Source organism: Octopus bimaculoides, chromosome 18 (assembly GCF_046866305.1).
Source record: "Octopus bimaculoides isolate indiv1 chromosome 18, ASM4686630v1, whole genome shotgun sequence".
NCBI classification, from domain to species: Eukaryota; Metazoa; Mollusca; class Cephalopoda; order Octopoda; family Octopodidae; genus Octopus; species Octopus bimaculoides.
In genome coordinates, this window is record NC_142945.1 from 55,189,307 (window position 1) to 55,210,098 (window position 20,792).

Below are 20,792 nucleotides of genomic sequence, written 5' to 3' on the forward strand. Positions count from 1 at the left end.
CAGAAATGAGTTAAATCAAGTTACTGCATCCTTTTCACTAAATTGCTCGACGTAACATGCTTTAGTTTACATTTTCTAGTTTACCAATGGATGCTAGGGAAAGAAAACAAAATGTGTTATTGAAATTCTCTTGTACAAATTGGAAATTTCTTCTGATGTATCGCTGACTATGGTTTCTGGTAAAGTTGAAATCATTGTTCCTGACAGCAGTTTCTGGGCAAATTGTATATCATTGTCGTTGACTATGGTTTCTGGCAAACGCTGAATTGTAAAGAATTCCTTCAATATTTAAAAATGTTTTGACATCATGTACATCAATAGTCATGACAGCAACTAACAAACATTTTCAATGTTTCACCATTACAATATACATTACAGAAGTTCGTTTATGGCTAAAAGCAATTCCTATTTTATTCTGTTCACAATTTGATTTTAGCATTTTACACCCTTTTCTACTTTGTTTATTTTCTTTCAATTTGGTTTCAGTTTTTGTATTATTTAGAAAATTAATCAGGAATTCAGGAATGCAAATAATTTTTCTCTGGTCAAGTACATGTTCTGCTGGTTAGAACTTACCAATTTCTGCAATCCTGATTATATTCCATTCACATTTTCATTTTAGTATTTCACACCATTTTCTGCTGTATTTCTGTTATCTTACTTTTGGTTTTTATTCCTGTGTTCCTCAGAAAATTAAGTAATTCAGGAATATAAACATTTCTCATTGGACAAGGATTTTTTTTAACTGCTTTCAACATACTTTTATACTTTCAGTGAAATTTACTTCAGAAATCTTCACTTTATTTTTCCTTCTTTTAATAAGATTGGGTGTGTGCCTCAGTTTTAGATTAAATCATTGGGGGTAACTTGAAAAAGGGGTTGTTGAGAGGAAAGGCAGCCAGTCATAAAACACTGTCTCAGAAAATCTATCCATTCCATGCCAACATGGGAAAAGGACATGATGCTTTTTTTCTAGTAAAATGTCAATTGTTGAATGCCACACACAGACATGGTCATATGTATAGCTATGTATACACACGTAATCAATGTTTAAATCATTAAATACACACACACACCTTTTTTATATTTTTCCTCGTAAAACTCTCCCCAATTTTCTCAATCAAAGATTGTTCCACCCCAAGGTATTTGTCATACAATAAGAGGCACTAATTAAAGGTGTTGGTCATCTTAAGGCGACAATAAAAGATGCTAATCCAAGATGTTGGTCGTTTCAAGGTTAAAAAAAAGATACAACAGGCTTCTTTCAGTTTCCTTCTACTAAATCCACTCACATGGCATTGGTCAGCCCAGAGCAAAAGTAGAAGACCAAGTGCCTAAGGAACTTATCCTGCTATGCTCTCTTTTCATCTAATTCCAGAACAAATCTGATGATGACATCACAATATTCAGATGAAGACCAACAACGTAAAAATCCTCTCTGACAATAACCATTGTCTTTTTTTTTATTTTTACTTTTGTCAACTAAATGCTTCTCCAAAATGAATCCATTCCAAAACACCATGTGGACATGAAGCTGTGCTATTTACAGCACCAGCTTTTATTCATCAACTGCATTTCTCTGCACTTGTTCTTTATTTTGAAGATAAAGATATATTATTATGGTTGATGGGTTGGATGTAGCACTGATGAAAGAGCAATAAATCCTGAAATATGCATATACACCCATTACCTACTTTTCTACTTTCGGTGGCACTGTTTACAGTGACGTATTTGTATACAAAACATTGTAACTTTCAGTGTTAGCTTTAAATTCTATAGAAAATCTGCAGAGATAACTTAAAAAGTGATTACATTTAGAATGCCAAGTGAACCAGACTTTGAGTTCACAAGTTTAAATATGACAAGAGAAAACAAATATTTTATCTTAGCATCATTAGAAATTCCTCGATGGGCTTGTTGACTCTTTGAATTAAGAAGCTATGTTCGCATAATAGGAACCAAAAACACATTTGACATTTCAATCATTAATCCGAAGCTCAGTCAATTCTTGATAAGCTACACGTTTTATACTTGGTTACCTGTCAAAGATGTATTTGTGTGACAATTATAAAGTGTTTAATCTGATAGCTGAAGCAGAAGCAGTTCAGGTAAACTTGATGGATAGCAAATGGAACAACTACAACAATCAGACGTTCACAGAAATGTCTGTGTTGTATCAAAGCACCACCAAGAATCAATCAATTTCTTCAATAAAATCATGGTGAATTTATGCAGGTTGCAATAGAGATAGGAAAAAAAAAAAAGAAAAAGATGAAAGGGCTGAAAACATGAGACCTTATTTTTGATTTCAGTGAAAATTTCTTCTGTGGCTACAATTGTTGTGAAAAGTTCCACAGACATGGCAATCACAGCTTACAATGGAAACTAAAGAAAATGGTAATTTTGTGCCAGATTTGGACTATCTTTTGTCTTTTGCTTCAGTCAGTGGACTGTGGCCATACTGGGGCACTGCCTTGAAGGATTTTACTTGAATAAATCAACCCCAGGACTTATGTTTTTTTTAAAGTCTGGTACTTATTCTATCAGTTGCTTTTGTTGATCTGCTAAGTTACAGGGATAGAAACAAACCCACACGAGTAGTCAAGTGGTGGTGTGACAAACACAAAGACACATACTCACACACAATGGGCTTCCACACAGTTTCCATCAAGCAAATTTACTCACAAGGGATTGGTAGGCTTGGGGCTATAGTAGAAGACACTTGCCCATGATGTCATGCAGTGGGACAGAACCCAAAACCCTGTAGTTTCCCCCAGCGAGCTTCTTAACCACACAGCCAAGCCTGTTCCACATGGTAGATGGGTGTTCAAAAGAAATTGCTTTAATTCAAGAGACGTTTCTAAACCAATTGTCTGTAGACAAATTTATTCACTGGTGTTATAATATATTGAGAAAAATGAAAATTTGATTCAGCCAGAACTGAAGGAAAAAAGATGAGAAAAATGAAGAATTCTTCAAAAATATTACAAAACAATACAAAAATTGTTTGATTTGTTTTTCAGAACCAGAAAAATCCAAAGTTCTTTTGTTGAGATGTTTGTCCTGAAATATACTCTCAGAGTCTACCAGCTTATTCTCATTTATTTTATTTTCCAAACATCAGTTTAATAAAGGCAAAGTTATTTTACTAAATACGTCATTATTCTCAAAATTATTTGCAACAAAGTCAGTGTATTCCGACAGATACATGATAACGAAAAGGTTTAAATACTTCAGTCTGTTTGCTTAAGTACACATTATAAGAATGTGGCTATCATCTGGGCAGTTCATTAGCTATAAATTAATGACTGGTCTGACAAAAGATGAGAGTTTTGGATTACAAATTCAATAACATAAATAGACGAATGGTTATTGCCTGATCAATGGCATCATGATTGGTAAGCCACTTAGAGAAACTAAAAGCGTTAATTAAACAATCTATACGAAAATATAATTAAGAATAAGCAATCTATACAAAGTACTTGATCAAAGCTCAACATCTTGTACCAGTTAAATTCTGGGACATCAATTTCATTGACATATTTACTGTTCAAAACTCTCAGCCTTCTCTCAACATTAGAAACCAATATTTCAAAAACATTAATTTTAATATGTACAAAATAAATTTTCATAAGATTTCTTGGTTTCCATCTAATTTGATAAAACAGTAATATAATATTTATTGTAAGTTATCTTGCTACTTTCAACTATTTTGTTTGGATTTTTTTTCTCATTTTCTTTTTTATTGGTCTCCTATGAATCTAATTTATTAACTTACCAACTTTAGCTCAATTCTACATTTCTTCCTCCCCCCACCACCCACCCAGCATCTCCGTCTCTCTGCTTCACAGTTTCAGAAATGTTGCTTTAAACAATCATATCTTGAAACAGCAGTCTTCAAGTATTTTACCTGTAATACTAAAACAAATTTTATCTTCAACAATATAAAGTTAAAAGTAAGCAGGCAGGTGATAAAGCTGAATGTCAGATTATTTTCAATATTGGTGAGGAATTAACATGATAGATAGAAATTGCAAAAAGTAATTATAAATGCATTCCCATTAATAAACTATAGAATATGTAACTTCCAAAAACAGATTTTATTCAATGAACCACAGAAAACGGATAGCCCTGTTCCTACTTCATTAAGAATCTAATCTAAAAAAAAGATTCTTGTGGTGATCTCTACATTTATTGCACAATAATTATTTCGGCTCGGACCACTGGTATTATAATGATTTTTAACTGTAGCTTAACATGTAGTCAAATTGATACTTAACAGATATTTCTAATAAAAACTACCACTGCTTGTGTTTCAATTAAATCTGAAAATAAGCAAAACTTAGTAAAAGAAGCAACTTTTCCAATACTAATTCTTTTGATGCCAAAACCCACTTGAGACAAATCCTGGTTCTATGACATAAACTTCTTGTTTTTAAAGAGATATGGACCTGTAAGATAGGAAACAGTTTGTGAGTTTCTATGAGACAATATAGTACAAGCTGGAGATCAAATCTGTGGATAGAGCAGGATACCAACAAAGTGGAAGATGGCATTGTGCTAGAACAGTGTATAGAGCCATAAAAATGGAGAGTCTGGAAGGGAGCAGCGAGCAACATCTGGTGGCAAGAAGATGAGGTTATATGTAGTTTGGAGAGAATGAGTGATGGATAGCAATGGAGATGGATGAGAGTAAGAGAGAGATGTTAACGATGAGTGATGTGGGTTGGGGAATAATGGATGATGAATAGAGAGGGGGATTGAATACAAACAGGAATGCAATGAGCAAGACAACCAAATGTAGTTATATATTATACACCCCAACTTTATCGACATTATTATTTCAACAACCATTTTAACATCGTTAAGCAAATCTTCTCCAGCTCAGTTGTCACTATTGGTTGTGACTCTTCGTTATCCCCTTCATGATGCTCAGCTTCTTGAGATTCGTCTTTACTATATGCTCCTGTCTTCCTTGGATTCCCTCCTCCACAGGTGCCATCCACTTTCCATACTCAATGCTTCTTTATGCAGCTGTAACCCTTCACCCACATCCACCACTTCTACCAAAACACTCTCCCCCTTGCACTTTACATCTGATTCCTCTTATATCCTCTTATATCTGATTCCTCTTATATCCTCTTATATCCTCTTATATCTGATTCCTCTTATATCCAGCTCCTCCACCTTCAGTTCATTTGTATTTCCATCATTCACGTGAACTGATATTAAACATCCCAAAGAGCAGGATCATGTGATATCATCTTGGCTTTTAGAATTATGTGTATGTGTGTGTGTGCGTGTGTGTGTGTGCGTGTGTGTGTGTGTGTATCTTAGTGATATATATGATATATATATATACACACACACACACACACATGCATATGTATATGCTTAAATAAATATGTGTGTGTATGTGTGCATATATATAGACACACACACACACATATACACACTCTTATCATGTGTAACAGTATCATATAAAGCAATAGACACAAAGAAAGATTCCAGAAGGTTCCAACACAAAATCAGTTCAAAATTTATTCAACAATTCTATTCCATTCAACAAAGAAACAAAAACCAAAATAACAAAAGACAGAAGGCAAAATCCAAAATTTACAAAAAAAAACTGAAATCTGTTTTGGAAAAGTTATTTCAATTTGCAGCTTGCATTGAAGTCGGAAGTTTCAGGAGAGTTGTACAAAATATTTCTGATGTCCTGAAATAGAGAAGAGATAAGATTTGTTTGGATAAACATTATAAGACAGCTATTTATGAGAAATCAATAATATGACGAAAGGATATGGGATGGGGGAGAGGGAACCGAGGACACACAGACAGAAGAAGAAGAAGAAGAAGAAGAAGCCATTACATTGAAGTCTCTCCAAAGAGACACACATGTGTTCATAGTAAAACTCTGCCAGGTTGACATACTTTGATCCATTTCCACATGTCCTCTTTCTGCCTAATATTTCCAGTTTAAAACGCAATAAATATCAGATGGACACTTCTTGGAGACAATGCCATAAAAAAAATTTCAAAAACTGTTTCCTCAGACAAGAAATATAATGGTGTGGAATGTCTTGAACTAAGGCTCTTATGTCTTTGTCAAAATGGTATATAGCTGTCAGCTAGAGTGGAGCAATACACAGTTGTTGTTTGTGTGTGTGTATATATATATACACACACACACACGTGATGGGCTTTTGCCTTGTAGTTTGCAAAGAAACCTTCTTCCAAACCACACACCCATCCCAGCCACCACCAACGGTCAGTGCAGCACATCACAAACTTATCAACTCCCTTTTAAATCTTGAAACAATTTCTATCATGTGGTGTCATCTAGTGGTTGGTTAATACAAGGGAGATAATCATTTCTTGATTATATTTGGTGGAAATGAAAGTTTGAATTTGAAATGAATATCGAAGACGTGAAGAAGTAATTCTGTTGCAAGAGTAGATCTGAATGAAGTCTGTGGCAAAAGAAAGAGTGAAGGATACAGGGAGGAGGGAACAGAAGGGGGAGGAGGGAACAGAAGGGGAGGAGGAAACAGAGAGAGGTAAAGGCAAAACGTAAGAAAGAGGACAATGGGGAGATGGAGATAGAAAGAAAGAGAGAGGCATAGAGGGATGAAGAGATGAAGAGGAGGTAGAAAATAAAGGAAGAAGGATAACTAAATGAAGTGGGGGGGGGAAGAATTAAAGTTATGTAGAGTTTTAAAGAGGGGGGAGAGAGGGAGAGGGAGAAAGAGAGAGAACAAGAGAAGAGAGGAGAAAGAGAGAGGAGAGAATGAAAGGGAGAGAAAGAGGAAGAGAGAGAGGAAAAGAGAGATCTTACCAGCATCAAGAATTGGTTGCCTTTTGCAATGATATCTTGTATGAAAGGATGCGCAATTAGAGTTTCAAATGGAATTGGTTCAGCATTCACAGATCCAAGATCTTGATAAACACCTATTATTTCATTCTGCAATCAGAAAATAGACAAATTATCAGAACTCTTTTTCCTGGGGATTCTTCAAAACTGAAACAGCTCCCATTCTCTCTCTCTCTCTCTCTCTCTCTCTCACACACACACACACAACTAAAACTGTTGAGCCAATGAAAGAACATCTATATATTTGCTTGACCCGGTAGAAATAGCAGTTAAATTTCCATAAATCACATGCTACTGTGACGGGTACACTGGACAATATAATCCCTGATATACAAAAAGACGTGATTGTCATGGGAAGAAGACCCTGGATCTACTTCTTGATCTAAACACCAATCACCACCACCACCACCACCACCACCACCACCCCCTCCTCCTCCTCCTCCACTACCACCACTGCTGCCGCCATTATTTCTGCCACCAAGCACATCAATAAATTTCTGCAAGGCTTTCAAGACAAGGAAAATTCTCTCTCTTGAGACTCAGCACTTTTCACAGGAATCGCAGACAATTAGTGGTGCCTTGCAGCAGCTCTTTTGTAACATTTCTGCCAAAACTTTCCAAACTGAAACCTTGTAAGGTAGCAAACATGATACCATGGTAGAGTGAAAAATTATAGAAAAGCATGAATAGAGTGATAAGTCTTAAACGTAACAGGGAAAACATGGCAGCAAATTTCTTACCATGGAAACTGCTTCAAAAGAATCACTTTTCTCAATGAAACTATTGCCAGGTGGTTCACCATGATTGAGGACCTAGAAAAATAGAAAATGGACATTTGAATTTCACAAGTATTCATAATCTTTTCCTTTCTAATCATCAACAAATAATGATATTCACACTTTTGTCTGCTTTATTTGTTTTTAACATGATTGATTTACTTGTCTTCTTTCATTTGTTCTGTCTTCAAATATTTTTTTCTTGTTTAATTTGAGCCTCTCACACAAACTATGGTGACTTCATTTAAAATATTTATCTTTATCTTTTACTTGTTTCTGTCATTGGACTGCAGTAGCCATGCTGGGGCACTGCTACAAAATGAGTCTTTTGCTGAACCATTATGTTACATGGATGTTAACAAACCAACACTGGTCATCAAGTGGTGGGGGGAGAAACACAAACACACACACACGCATTCCCATACAGGTATATGATGGGCTTCCATATAGTTTCCAACTGTCAAATTCAATACAATGTTGATTCTTTTGTTTTAATATTTACTTGTCAACAAGGCCAACCACTGTGAGGGCTAACTGTGCCAATGTGAGGGCCAATTGAGCCCATGGTCAGCACATTAATAGCCCTTCTTTTATCAATCCCTCCATGAGAAAACTTGATGTAGATAATATTCAAACTCTGAGAGAACTCAGATGAAATGTCTTTTAGTCTGGTGATTCCTTCTTGGAATGCTCCAGTTTTCATTGCCAATTCTTTCCTCAGTGCAGAATCAACCAAGAACTCAGTTTTGATTCCTCAAAAGCAGACGCAAAGTAAACTTTCATTCCACATATGCAATGGCCGTTTTAGCTAGACAGACAGACAGACAGACACACGCATGTACACACACACAACTGGCTACTGCTACACATTTGCCAAAACTAACAGATTCTGCTTTAATTTTTCTTTTCTAGTGGCACCAACCTCCCGTTAGTAATAATTGCAAATGTCAATTATCCTTGAATAAGAATTGCAAAGAATATATTCAAAGAATATATTCATTTCTTCTTCCTTCACTCAAACCAAAGTTAAGCTACAGTCCTGGTTCTATGGACTTTCCTGATTAAGGAATTACGGTAATTGTCTTTACGTTTGCTCAAACTCAATTTATCCCACAAAATTCATGTTTATCTCCAAGAATTATACACATTTGAAAGATTTTACTGCTTGCTACTTCAAACAGTTTGACACAAACCAGAAGTAATTCTTCATTGTGATAATGGAATCATTATCCTGACTTCTAGCAGCCACACTAACTCTTATTGATTTCCCTACTCAACTTATCGCAATATTTGATGGTTCCATTTACTTCTCAACAAATCAAAGAACTCAACCTCTCTGCTGTGGTGTGTTGCTGACAAGCAAAACGACGGGGGTGGGTGGGTGAATTGTTAGTGTAGTGGATAAAAGTCATCATCATCATCATCATAATGTTCACACACACACACACAGATATATATATAAAAAGAGAAACAACAGACAAGAACTTATATATGGCATTAATTCGTTTATAAAAGTTGCAATATAAACATATTTGGTAAAGATAAAAATGTAGCCCTCGACAGGTCTTTACATCTGTTTCAAAAATTCACTGTTGGTTGATGCAACAATGTGTATCACATAAACAGGCATACAACTTGATACAATAATACACATATTGATGTAGTAATACACATTAGTAAAAGTAAAAATTGTTATCAACACAAACATGATATGTTAATAGGCATTTTGCCAGTGATCGTTCCAAGAAGAAAATTTGGTGCTTAACATTCCTTTCATCTTTCTAAAGAAATTTTTCATTAAGATAATTAAAGAAATATTTCTTAAAGGTAAAACCAGTCATTAAATAACATAAGATATATATCAGGTGTGGATTATGTATGCTGGGCAAGAAGGTATAACGAGATGAAGTGACTTCCCCACATAACATCCAGCGTAGTGTAAGCAATTTTTTGTTAATTTGAGTTAACATTTTGTGGTAATTTGGTTTGTTAAACAATATTTTATAATTAGTAATAATTATTGTGCCTCGTGGATTTATGCTTATTCAGCTCCCTACCCTACAACACCCAGTCTCCCATCCGTAATGAAACCACAAAATATAAGAGATACATTTAAAGAGGAAAGTTCAGACAAGCAAATATCATATAAATGAATGCCTATTTGAGGAAAATTAATTCTTCCATAGCATATAAATTTGGATGGTACATTAAATTAATTGCAATAATATATATCATAATTAGCAAAACAATTTAAGCCTTCTTGGCAAAGATAAATGTTATTATAACTGAAATAGAAGTCCTTTTGGAGTTTAGAGTGAGAATTGATTGCTTTTAATTACGATAAAATAAATAAATGTAATAAAATATAATTAAAAGTAAAGAAAAAATGAATAAATACAATATATATCTAGAGTGCATGTGTGCATGTGGAGGAGGCTGTGTGTGTGTGTATAAGTAAGGGTGTGTATGTGTTTTTTATGTGAAGTTAAGTATGTAATGCGTGTATGGATGAAAACACATAAATTTATATGCCCACACATACACCCACATCCATGAATACACCTCCATCCACCAATCCCCTGAGCAGCTGAAAGGCTTCTCTCTCTCTTTCTCTCTCTCTCTCTCTATATATATATATATATATATACATACATATATTGCATGTATATATGTATATATATTTATATATACAGTATATATAAGAGTAAGTAATTTAAACATTTTTATTGAAAGTATAAAAGAATTAGTTAAGAGTACTTGTGAACAAATTTTAGAGAATTTATATTGGTTGGCATTAGGAAGGGCATCCAGCTGTAGGAACATTGCCAGATCAGATTATTGGAGCCTGGTGCAGCCTCCTGGCTTGCCGGTCTCCAGTCAAACCATCCAACCCATGCCAGCATGGAAAATGGACGTTAAATGATGATGATGATTATGATGATGATGAGGGTAAGATCTTCATTCAGTTTCCATCTCCTAAATTCACTCATAAGGCATTGGTCAGTTCCAAGACTATAGCAGGAGACACTTACCCAAGGTGCCGCCCAGTGGGATTGTTCGCAAAGTCATATGGCTGTGAAGCAAACTTGTTACCCTCACAGACATGCTGACACCTAGCCATGTCTTTTCATTAAAACCTTTTTGATACCTTGACTCTCTAACACCAACCCTGGCTCTGTGATACAAACTTCCTCTTTTAAATTGATCTAAATTAAAATGTTTCATCAAAATTTCATGCTAATTTTTCTTCCAAACAGCAGCTTAGTCTGGCATTTATTTGACTAAATTTTCCATTATTTACAAAATTAATTAAAACAACAGAAATGTTTCTCAACAGATATATGGTATTGAAAGGGTTAATGCTAATGACATTTCTCTTCATTACAAGTAGAATTTTAATTGACTAAAAAATTTTTTTGGTTCATTACATGAAGTATATAAGAGCCTGGTAACCATGCAACCAGTCTCGTTATGCGACATTGTTATTAATTATAACACTGTGTTGGCAGTAGCAGTGGCATCATCCTCATCATTTCACGTCTGTTTTCCACTTTGACAGGAGTTCGCAAACCAGAGAATTGCACCAGACTCCAATTGTCTGTTTTGGCTTGGTTTCTATAGCTGGATGCCCTTTCTGATGCCAACCACTTTACAAAGTGTACTTGGCACTTTTTATATGGCATTCGCATGAGTGCTTTTGTCGTGGCGCCAGCACAGGTTTGTGTTGTATAAATAATTTGTATGTAAGTCACATTTAGACAGTAAAAAAAATCAAACCAAATTAAGATAGTAAGACATACACAAATGATGATAAAAAAACACGTTCCAATTTATCTTGCAAAGAACAAAATGAAACACAAGACGCAAGAAAGAAATTATAAACTTATTAATAAATAAAGTCTAAAAATAAGTTATAAAGTAAGAAAGATTTTACATTTTGATAGTAAAAGAGAAAGTTATAATTTGTTGTTATCACAGGTAGTTTTCTTCATTTTCATGTCTAAATTCCAAGTATAATTGGTGAATAAAATTTTCTGTTCAATTCCAAAAGTAGATATATATAAACTTAATGTTTAATATACAAACAGTAAAAATGTTGAGATAAACTTAATGTGTTCATAAATTTTTTTAAAAATCAAACAACATATAAAGTTATTTGAAGATACTAATTGTAAGATAAATGGTATATAATTAGAAAATATACTAATATTCTGATATTATATGTGTGTATATATATATATATATATATACACACACACATAATAGTATAAAATACATGTGTGTATATGCAAGGATGTATGTATATGTAAGGATGTATGCATAATATAAAGATCAGAGTCATTTACCACTGCATGCCTCATTCAATATCTTAATGAATGTGGATCTAAACACACACACACGCAAACTACATGGTTCTGGGTTCAGTCGCACTGTGTGCAATCCCATGGTCATTCATGACTGTAGAGAGTCTTTACCCTTTATAGAGAGATTTATTGAACTCTTGCACACCACATCTGATGCTTTTTAAGTCCAACTTTTCTCTCAAGGCACTTACACTCTGTCGAGTATGCACACTGACATTACACATCCATCGGGGCATACTGGCTTCATTCCTTGCAAGCTTATGCATGTCCTCAGCAATCACGGCCCATGTTTCACTGCCATGTAGCATGGCTGTTTTATATATATATATATATATATCATCATCATCATATATATGTGACACGTTGGGTAAGTGTCTTCAACTATAGCATCAGGCTGACTAAAGTCTTGTAAGTGGATTTGACAGATGGAAACTAAAAGAAGCCCAGTTTGTGTGTGTGTGTGTGTGTGTGTGTGTGTGTGTGTATGTTTGTCCCTCACCACTGCTTGACAACCAGTGTTGGTATGTCTATGTCCATGTGACTTTGTTGTTCAACAAAAGTGACTAACAGAATAAGTACCAAAATTAAAATTAAGTTCTGGGATTGAGTTCTTTGACTAAAACCTTCCAAAGCAGTGCCCCAGCATGGCCACAGTCCAACAACTGAAACAAGTAAATGACAAAATAGATTTTTCATGGCAATAAATCCTCTCCCAATTATAATTTCTAATTTCATTTAATTATTTTTCATCAAAATTAGGGGGTGGGGGATTGTTTGTAACAGGAATCGGTTCCATGAATTTTCTGAAAAATCTGAAAAAGGTTCTGAAAAAACATAAGTTTGATAACTTTGGTCAAGTGGATAAGAACATTGGTAGGCTTAGTTTAGAGTTAAAGTTCCAAGTTCACATTGCATCTGGTCCTTTGTAGATGGCCAGGAATAAAACAGCAGATGTCAATGGAAACATTGTGCAGACAGAAATATTAAAACACAATTCATCTCTTGAGATGAGGTTAATCATTTGAAAAATTATAATTGTATTAACAATAATTCATCTCAGACATTTTGATATTTAATTAAGCTATAACTTGTCGTTATTTGTCCAATGACAGTCTTTGAAATGAAAAATATAGAATCCTACAAGAGTGTATAAATTACATTATGTAAGCTGTTGCATCTGATGTTGTGAATCATTAAACTCGATGAGCATAAAGAGTTCTCAGTACAAAAGGTGACGATGGAGGGAACAGTGAGAATGGAACAACAAAGACTAATAATAATAACAATAATAACAATAATAATAATAATAATAATAATAATAATAATAATAATAAATGCTTTATATTAATTATATATACATATATATATATATATATATATATATATATATATATATATATATATATATATATATATATATATATACATACATACATACAGACATATATATAAAATTAATATAGACAGCTGTGTGCAATGTGTTGCCAAAAAGGAAAACTATAACTCACTAAATATGACTAGGATGTGAGAACATCTACACTGCTAGAAATAAGAGCTAAGAAGACCTAATGCTGTTGTTAAAGCACATAATTGTATACATATGTACTGACAGGGACCGTATTCACCTGAAAGCACCGGTCGAGAATTTCCTATACTGGTCAGTCAGTTTCGGTTAATTCCGTAGCTTCATTAGTAGGGACCACTTAACTCTGCTTTTTCTGCACTTGCTTCTCTATCAGTACATATGTTTTTGCTACAGATGTGACTAGATATGATTAGAGTGTTAGGATACCTACATAGCTAGAAATAAAAGCTAAAAAGCTACAGACAACGGAAACTGCAAATACCAGCAACCAATAAGAAATCTTGATTCAAGCTGAATGTAACCAAGACTTCATTGATTACAGACATTTCTTCAACTGGGCCTCTGCTTATGTTCCGATGAAACTCTGAGTAATACCTGTATGAATTATTAGCTACACAAACACACACACACGCTCATACATATACTCAAGATTATATAAGCATCGATATACACAGACATTGACAGATAGACAGATATGATGCTGTGTTACATTATATTGTATTATATATATATTATATATGCATCCATGCGCACATAGACAATTAGATAGATATACAGATTGATAGACAGAAAGACATAGATATTATATCATATCATATTATATCACATTATAGTATATTATATTATATTACATGCAAACACATTCTTTTAGAGGTGTAATCCTGCATTCACTTCTTTCATATCTAAAGAATATATCACATATCATTTAGATTAGAATATTAATAACTATCACTAAATGCTAATCAAATTAACACATTACTGCTAAATTATTTCCTGGATGCTCTTCACTATTTCCGTGGCTTCATTTAATCTTAAGATGGTAAATCCATGTTATTTGTGTTCCTGTAGGCATCTTTAGAAAATTTTAATGAATAATATCATTAACAAAACACAGCAATTGCCTGAAGTTGGACAATAACAAGATGAAGAAATAAGAATTTAGACTTGAATTTGTATAAAAAGAATGGTGTTTTATAGAATTGACTCTGGTGCCTGCTAAACAGGAATGGTTTGGTGTGGTGTTTAAGCATATGTGTTGAGATTAGCTTTGACAAACTGAAGAATAATTCTGGTTATTTGGCATAGAATAATGATTCTTTCTACTATAGTTAGAAGACCTGAAATTCTGAGAGATAGCTAGCTAGATACATAGATGGATAGATAGATAGATAGAGAGAGAGAGAGAGAGAGAGAGAGAGAGAGAGAGAGAGAGAGAGAGAGAGAGAGAGAGAGAGAAATAGGGAAGGAAATAAAGAGAGAGAGGGCGGCTAGAGAGAGGTTTAGATGTTGACATCAACCTGAGGGGCTCATCTGGTATTAATTTCAATGACCCAAAAATAGTGAAAGTCAGAACTACCCTCTGCAGTTAGAAGCTTTTTCATTAAAATAAAGTTAGAGATCAACCTCTGCAGTTAGGGATCAACACTTCTTAACACAGCTGTCCTCATCCATATGGATCACATGACCATACCAGCACATTTGTCTCTCACATCTGATGCCTCTTATGCCCAGATCTTCTCTCAACACATTTATCTTCTGTTGTACATACACACTGACATTGGACATCCAGTGAAGCATACTAGCTTCCTTTCTCTATTTAAATATATATGTGTATGTATATATCTAATATTATCTGGGTAATAACCTCACAGTGTGCATTTCAAAGTTCCTATACAGTTATCGGCTATCATATGCCATCATACAGCAGGATTACTCACCTGATGATGTGAAGGCACACAGCTGCTGCTGGACCATATTCATTTATATAATATTTACATAATAGAATAATATAGAAAACTCAGCAACATTGCACTGAAACAATTGTTATGATTTGTGAGCAAAGCCTGTTCATTGCATCTTTTTGTTTTGTAAATTTTAATATATGCATGTATGTGTGTGTGTGTGTGTGTGTGTGTGTGTGTGTAATCATGTATGTATGTATGCAGGTATGTCTGTGTATATAAACACACACACAAAGATCACAAATTCATATATCCACCCACCTTTAATATGACACCAATTGGTATCAATTGATTCAAAGTATATTTTCTGGGAGCTTCATTGTCTGCGAGGCTGGCTTCAGGTTTCTTTTCTGTATCTGCTCCAATCTCAGATTCCATTTTATCCACTTCAGGCACTTCGGCTACTTCGGATGCTTCAGCCTGAGAAGTCTCTGTTTCAGTTACTTCTTCTTTAGGGGTTTCTGTCACCTCCTTTGGAATATCAGCTCTTAATATAGGAAAAAAAAAAACAATAACAGTGATTGTTCATTAATTTACAATTCCCTAAACACTTTAGGGTTCAAACACCCACAATTTTTTAATACCTTGCCAAAAAGGCCCCAGGGATCTACAAGGAACAGGTGTGGATCTTTTCAAAGAACAGTTAAACAAATTTTTATCTGATATACCAGATGAACCCACTTCATAGCAAGATGTGTAGAGAAAGGTGGCTTTGTCCAACTCATTCCTTCACCAGGAGCGATTCCAGAGACAAAGCCAGGAAATGAGTCTGAAATGAACAAGCATTAATGCTAATGGTGGTGCCCCAGCATGACCACAGCCTTTGGTTGAAACCAATAAAAGTACAAAAGAATAAAACATCACAAATACATATTTGTCAGAATCTATGCTTCGTTGGTTTTCAAGTTGATACTAAGTTTAATTGTTTATAGACAAGTCACAAGAAATCTCATTTAGGCTAGAAAAGAAAATTGTGAGTCATGTATATATATACATATATATATATATGTGTGTGTGTGTGTACATATATATATATATATATATATATATATATATATATATATATATAGAGAGAGAGAGAGAGAGAGAGAGAGAGAGAGAGAGATTCACACATACATATATATACAAATATATAAAACAAAGAAGTAATGAGAATGGTTTTCTTTTTTTTTTTTGCTTTCTTTCTTTCGTTCTTCTCTCTCTGCTTTCATCATCCTGTGTTGGTAAAAGAGAGTGAATGCTGAAGATTTCCAGAATATTTACAGGCACCAAACATAAAATGTTGTTATTCCTAAATATTTGTAATCTTTTTACCCTAATCCTCTTTGCCGACAGAGACAATCTAAAACTACTTAGCGACTAAATTTAAGTCATCTATTTTTATTCTCTGTGGCTGACGTTTGAACCATAACTTTGACCCTGTTTCAGTGAGACTTAACCAGAGAAAAAAAAGAAGGAAACTGAAAAAAAAAAAAAAGAAAAATGAATCAACAAATAACTTCTGGATTACGCACTTTCAATACAAAGCATGGATGATTTCAATGAAACTTATGACAAGCAAGATTAGACTTGATTGAGTTTAACTGATTTGTCTAAGTTAATCACTGGTATCTATGATTAAATCATTGTTTTACACACACACGTATGAATATATATATATTATATAGATAAATAGATGAATGGATTAGGGAAACAGAGACTGAAAGAAAATTCATTGAATATGTAGAAGTGTGTGTGTGTGTGTGTGTGTGTGCCCTTGTCTTGACATCACATGATGTTTGTAAATGAGCATAGAAGAAATGTTGTTTGTTTCCTGCCTTCTGTGGTGCAGTATTAACCCTGCTTGGCAACAAATGAAGGTTGGTTGCAGGAAGGGTATCCAGCCAAAGAAAATCTTTCTCAACAAATTTCATCTGAACCAGAAAAACATGAAAAAAATGGACATTTCAAAATGATGATGATGATGCTACATATACACATGAATCTTTGTAACCTCATAGCGTCACAAATTGGGGTGTTTAGATGAATGACAGCAGCAGCAACAGTAGCAGTAGTAGTAGTAGAGAAATGGAAAGCATGGAAGATGTGAAGAAAGTGTTGTGAGACACAAAAGTACTTACACTTCAATTGGGAATTGTGAAACGGAGATGGCCGAGAGGCCTTTGTCTCTGATTGAGTCTGCAATACAAGAGAGACTGAGTGCACGAGTGAAGCCCTCAAACATGGACGGTTTGGAGCAGAAATAGAGCAGCTTCAACAAAGAAACAAACATTAAATGTAAAGATTACTTTCAATGAAATCAATATGTATTGATTTGTATTTTATTTCAAGTGATTAGGATGGTGTGGGGGAGAAGGAAAGAAAAAAACCAAATAAATGAGAAGTATATAACTATATGTATATTAAATGAAACCCTACAGTCTTAGAAAAAGATATATCTAGTGAATGTGAAATGTAAGAAGAAAATTATTGTTTAAATTATATGTAATTATAGATATCACTTATATTAACTAAAGGTGTGTTTCTCCCAATGTTTACATCGGTATGCACACTCTATAACCGTGTTTACAAGGGGAGTTTTAGAAAAAGAATAAAAAATAATTGAGAATTATAGAGAAGACAGAATTCCTTGCCTTTATCATAAGGTATCGAAATTGAGAGAATCAACCAATCTAAATTAAATTCTTTATTGTGGTCTTTTAGATACCAAATTAATTTACTAAGCCCTGTACTGTTACGTTTATTCCTATCCCGAAATGTAGAGTAATGATTAAAAATTCTTTTAGATAACTGAGAAGATGAGCTGCCTATATAAAAAAATACTTCATTACCAGAAGTAATTTTACACTGGTATATAGAATTTTTAATTTTAGAGTTACTTCACATAAACTTGATTCTGTTGTAATTGACTTCAGATACAATAACCTTGTTATTAATATTTCTTGGGGGATGTGTTTGTAATTGAAGACTTTTCTAGAAGTATTAAATGGATTAAGTTTATGGGTAGGTTAATGACATCAAATCCACATGATCAATAACATCAGACCACTGTGGTCAGTGATAGACTGACGTGGTCAATCAGAGCAAAAAGATCAATGACAGTAGATCAATGAGATCAATGACATCAGAACCAATGTAGTAAGTGATATCGGATCAATACAGTTACTGTAGTTTCCAGTAAACAAACCAACACAGGGAAAACATTCAAACATGGCCACTATCTTTCCAAATCCTGCTGCATTTCACTTGGAATGTTTGGTTCTCCAAAGTCACCCTGGTGTTGAAGTCAACCTGCCTTTTTTGGTTGTGAACTTAAGTGTGAAGTAGTAGTAGCAGTAGTATGAAAGCATTCGCTATAACAGTGTATTGCTGCATCCAGCATGTATTGGTGATTACCTATTACACCTGGTGGATGACACCTTTGCACCACTTTGGCGACAACCCTCTAACCCATGGCTGTGTCTGTGTAGTCATTGCTGGTGAGGGTCTTACGAGGTCAGAGTGCAAATCCTACCTCAACCCCTTTTAGTTACCTTTTACAGCATGCAAAGGGGTCTATTCTTTGAAATGCTGGTCCCCAAACAGCTGACTTAAAAAGACATGGAATTAACTGAGACATGTTTCAATTCTGTTAAACAATTGGTGAACAGATACAGACTTTATATCTTAAGGCTTAGAGGTCCTTTACATAGACTTGCTAGGAACAAGGTAACCTCTCTGGTAAGGGTGCCACAATGAAACATGCCTAGAACAATTTGTCACCACCTGACAGAAATGTATTCAAAGGAAAACAAAAATGTAACAAAAATTGAAAAGACAGTTTTTGCACCATTTTCTCATAATTTAGTAAGGGAGGTTGTGTATTAAATTCTGTGAAAAGGTCAAAGAAGATTTCTTTCAGTTTCGATGATCTGTCAAAATTGTAGCTTTCATTATGTTTCTTGATGTCTTCCTCAGGCCAGAGAGGAACCTGTTGAAAGAGACAAGGAATTAGGTTTAAACTTCTGAAGGAAGAACGAATTCCCAAGTAGAAAACTTGGTTTTCTTCATAGAGAAGAAAAAATATTTTAGGTTTTAGAAATACAAAAGGGGCAGACATAATTGGGAAGATGAGAAGTTTGCTTCAGAACTGCGTGTGTGTTCTTGTCTTGACATTGCTAGTTGTAAACGACTTTCACTGCCATACAAGCAGTGTAGTTCATTTCCAATCTTTAATGACCAAGAGGGAAATTCTACCTTCGTTGAAAACAGGTGAAGGTTACTGGCAGGAAGAGCATCCAACTGAGAAAATTCTGCCTCAGTAAACTACATCAGTGCCATGCACACATGGAAAACTGGATATTAAAATGATGATGATAATGATATACATCAGGCTTCTGCACAGTTTCCATTAACCAATTCTATTCACAAAGCATTGCTCAATATAATACTATGGCAGAAGGCCCTTTTCCAAAAGTACTTCACACAGAGATTGAACTTAAAACCCTATGGTTTCAAAGCAAACTTTTTAGTAAGACCGACATGCCTGAGCTGAAGAGTGAAGGATTTTCTATTCAAGGGATGGTCTTGTTTGTCGAAGCAGAAATTTTTAAGAATGACTTACCGAGTGTGAAAAATAAAGAGCTTAACTCTTTAGCATTTAAACCAGCCAAATATTTTACCTGTTTTCTGTACAAACTGGCCAGATCAGGCCACTCACACCTACCTGACAATGTCATTTTAGAAATAAACAATCACATCATTGAAATCTCAAAGCTACAAGAGTTAATGCAGGATTAATTCCAAAGAATGTGAATAAAAGAGCATCACATTGGACAGAACAATGTGAATGCTGCTAAAGGGTTAAAGGAATAAAGGTGTGTGCATTTATATTTAATCCATTCATTTGATACCCTTAAATAGGGAAAGATCTTAAATGGGCGAAATGTCTTGAAAGAGAATTTCTCTTGATAGAAAATGAGTGTGAAGACAGACACAGAGAACATTCCCTTGTTGATAAAGAGAATTTCTCTTCCAAAATGGTTCGCTGCAGCCGAAGGTCGTTCAGCGTTTTAGTGTACAGGAACATATTAAATATAAATGTACATGGCTACATTTTAATCATTGCTAATTAGTGTTCCTTTAATTGGTATAAATATAATTTGGAACATATTACTTACAGAGTTGAACATTTCATAGTCAATGAAACCAGTTTTGTTTATGTCTAGTTGGTAATATGAGACATAAAGATCCACTAAATTTTTAATGGAAAGCAACGGGAATGGATACGAAGCCCACAATATAAAACGGCGCCAATCAATAAAATCTGTGTTTGAAGAAATCTTTTTTGCCAAAATCTGAATATTCTGTTGAACCTGAAATGAAACGTTAATCAATAGAAATTAGCACATTAATCATTTCAAAGTATTATCATTATTATTATTACTGTTATTGTTATTATTATTATTATTA

The 20,792-nt window shown here is 34.3% G+C and overlaps 1 protein-coding gene across 1 annotated transcript in view; it reads right to left on the minus strand.

The window, feature by feature from the left end:
* Nucleotides 1–5,505: 5,505 nt before the first annotated feature.
* Nucleotides 5,506–20,792, minus strand: part of LOC106875922 (sperm flagella and cilia-associated protein 2) — a 103,197-nt gene continuing 87,910 nt past the window's right edge. The window contains exons 35-41 of the mRNA XM_014924237.3: nt 20,501–20,695; nt 19,171–19,311; nt 17,462–17,592; nt 15,603–15,828; nt 7,615–7,686; nt 6,839–6,964; nt 5,506–5,719 (exon numbers count right to left, since the gene is read on the minus strand). Of these exons, the coding sequence (XP_014779723.1) occupies nt 5,651–5,719; nt 6,839–6,964; nt 7,615–7,686; nt 15,603–15,828; nt 17,462–17,592; nt 19,171–19,311; nt 20,501–20,695 (960 nt within the window). The 3' untranslated portion in view covers nt 5,506–5,650. The remainder of the gene's footprint in view (nt 5,720–6,838; nt 6,965–7,614; nt 7,687–15,602; nt 15,829–17,461; nt 17,593–19,170; nt 19,312–20,500; nt 20,696–20,792) is intronic.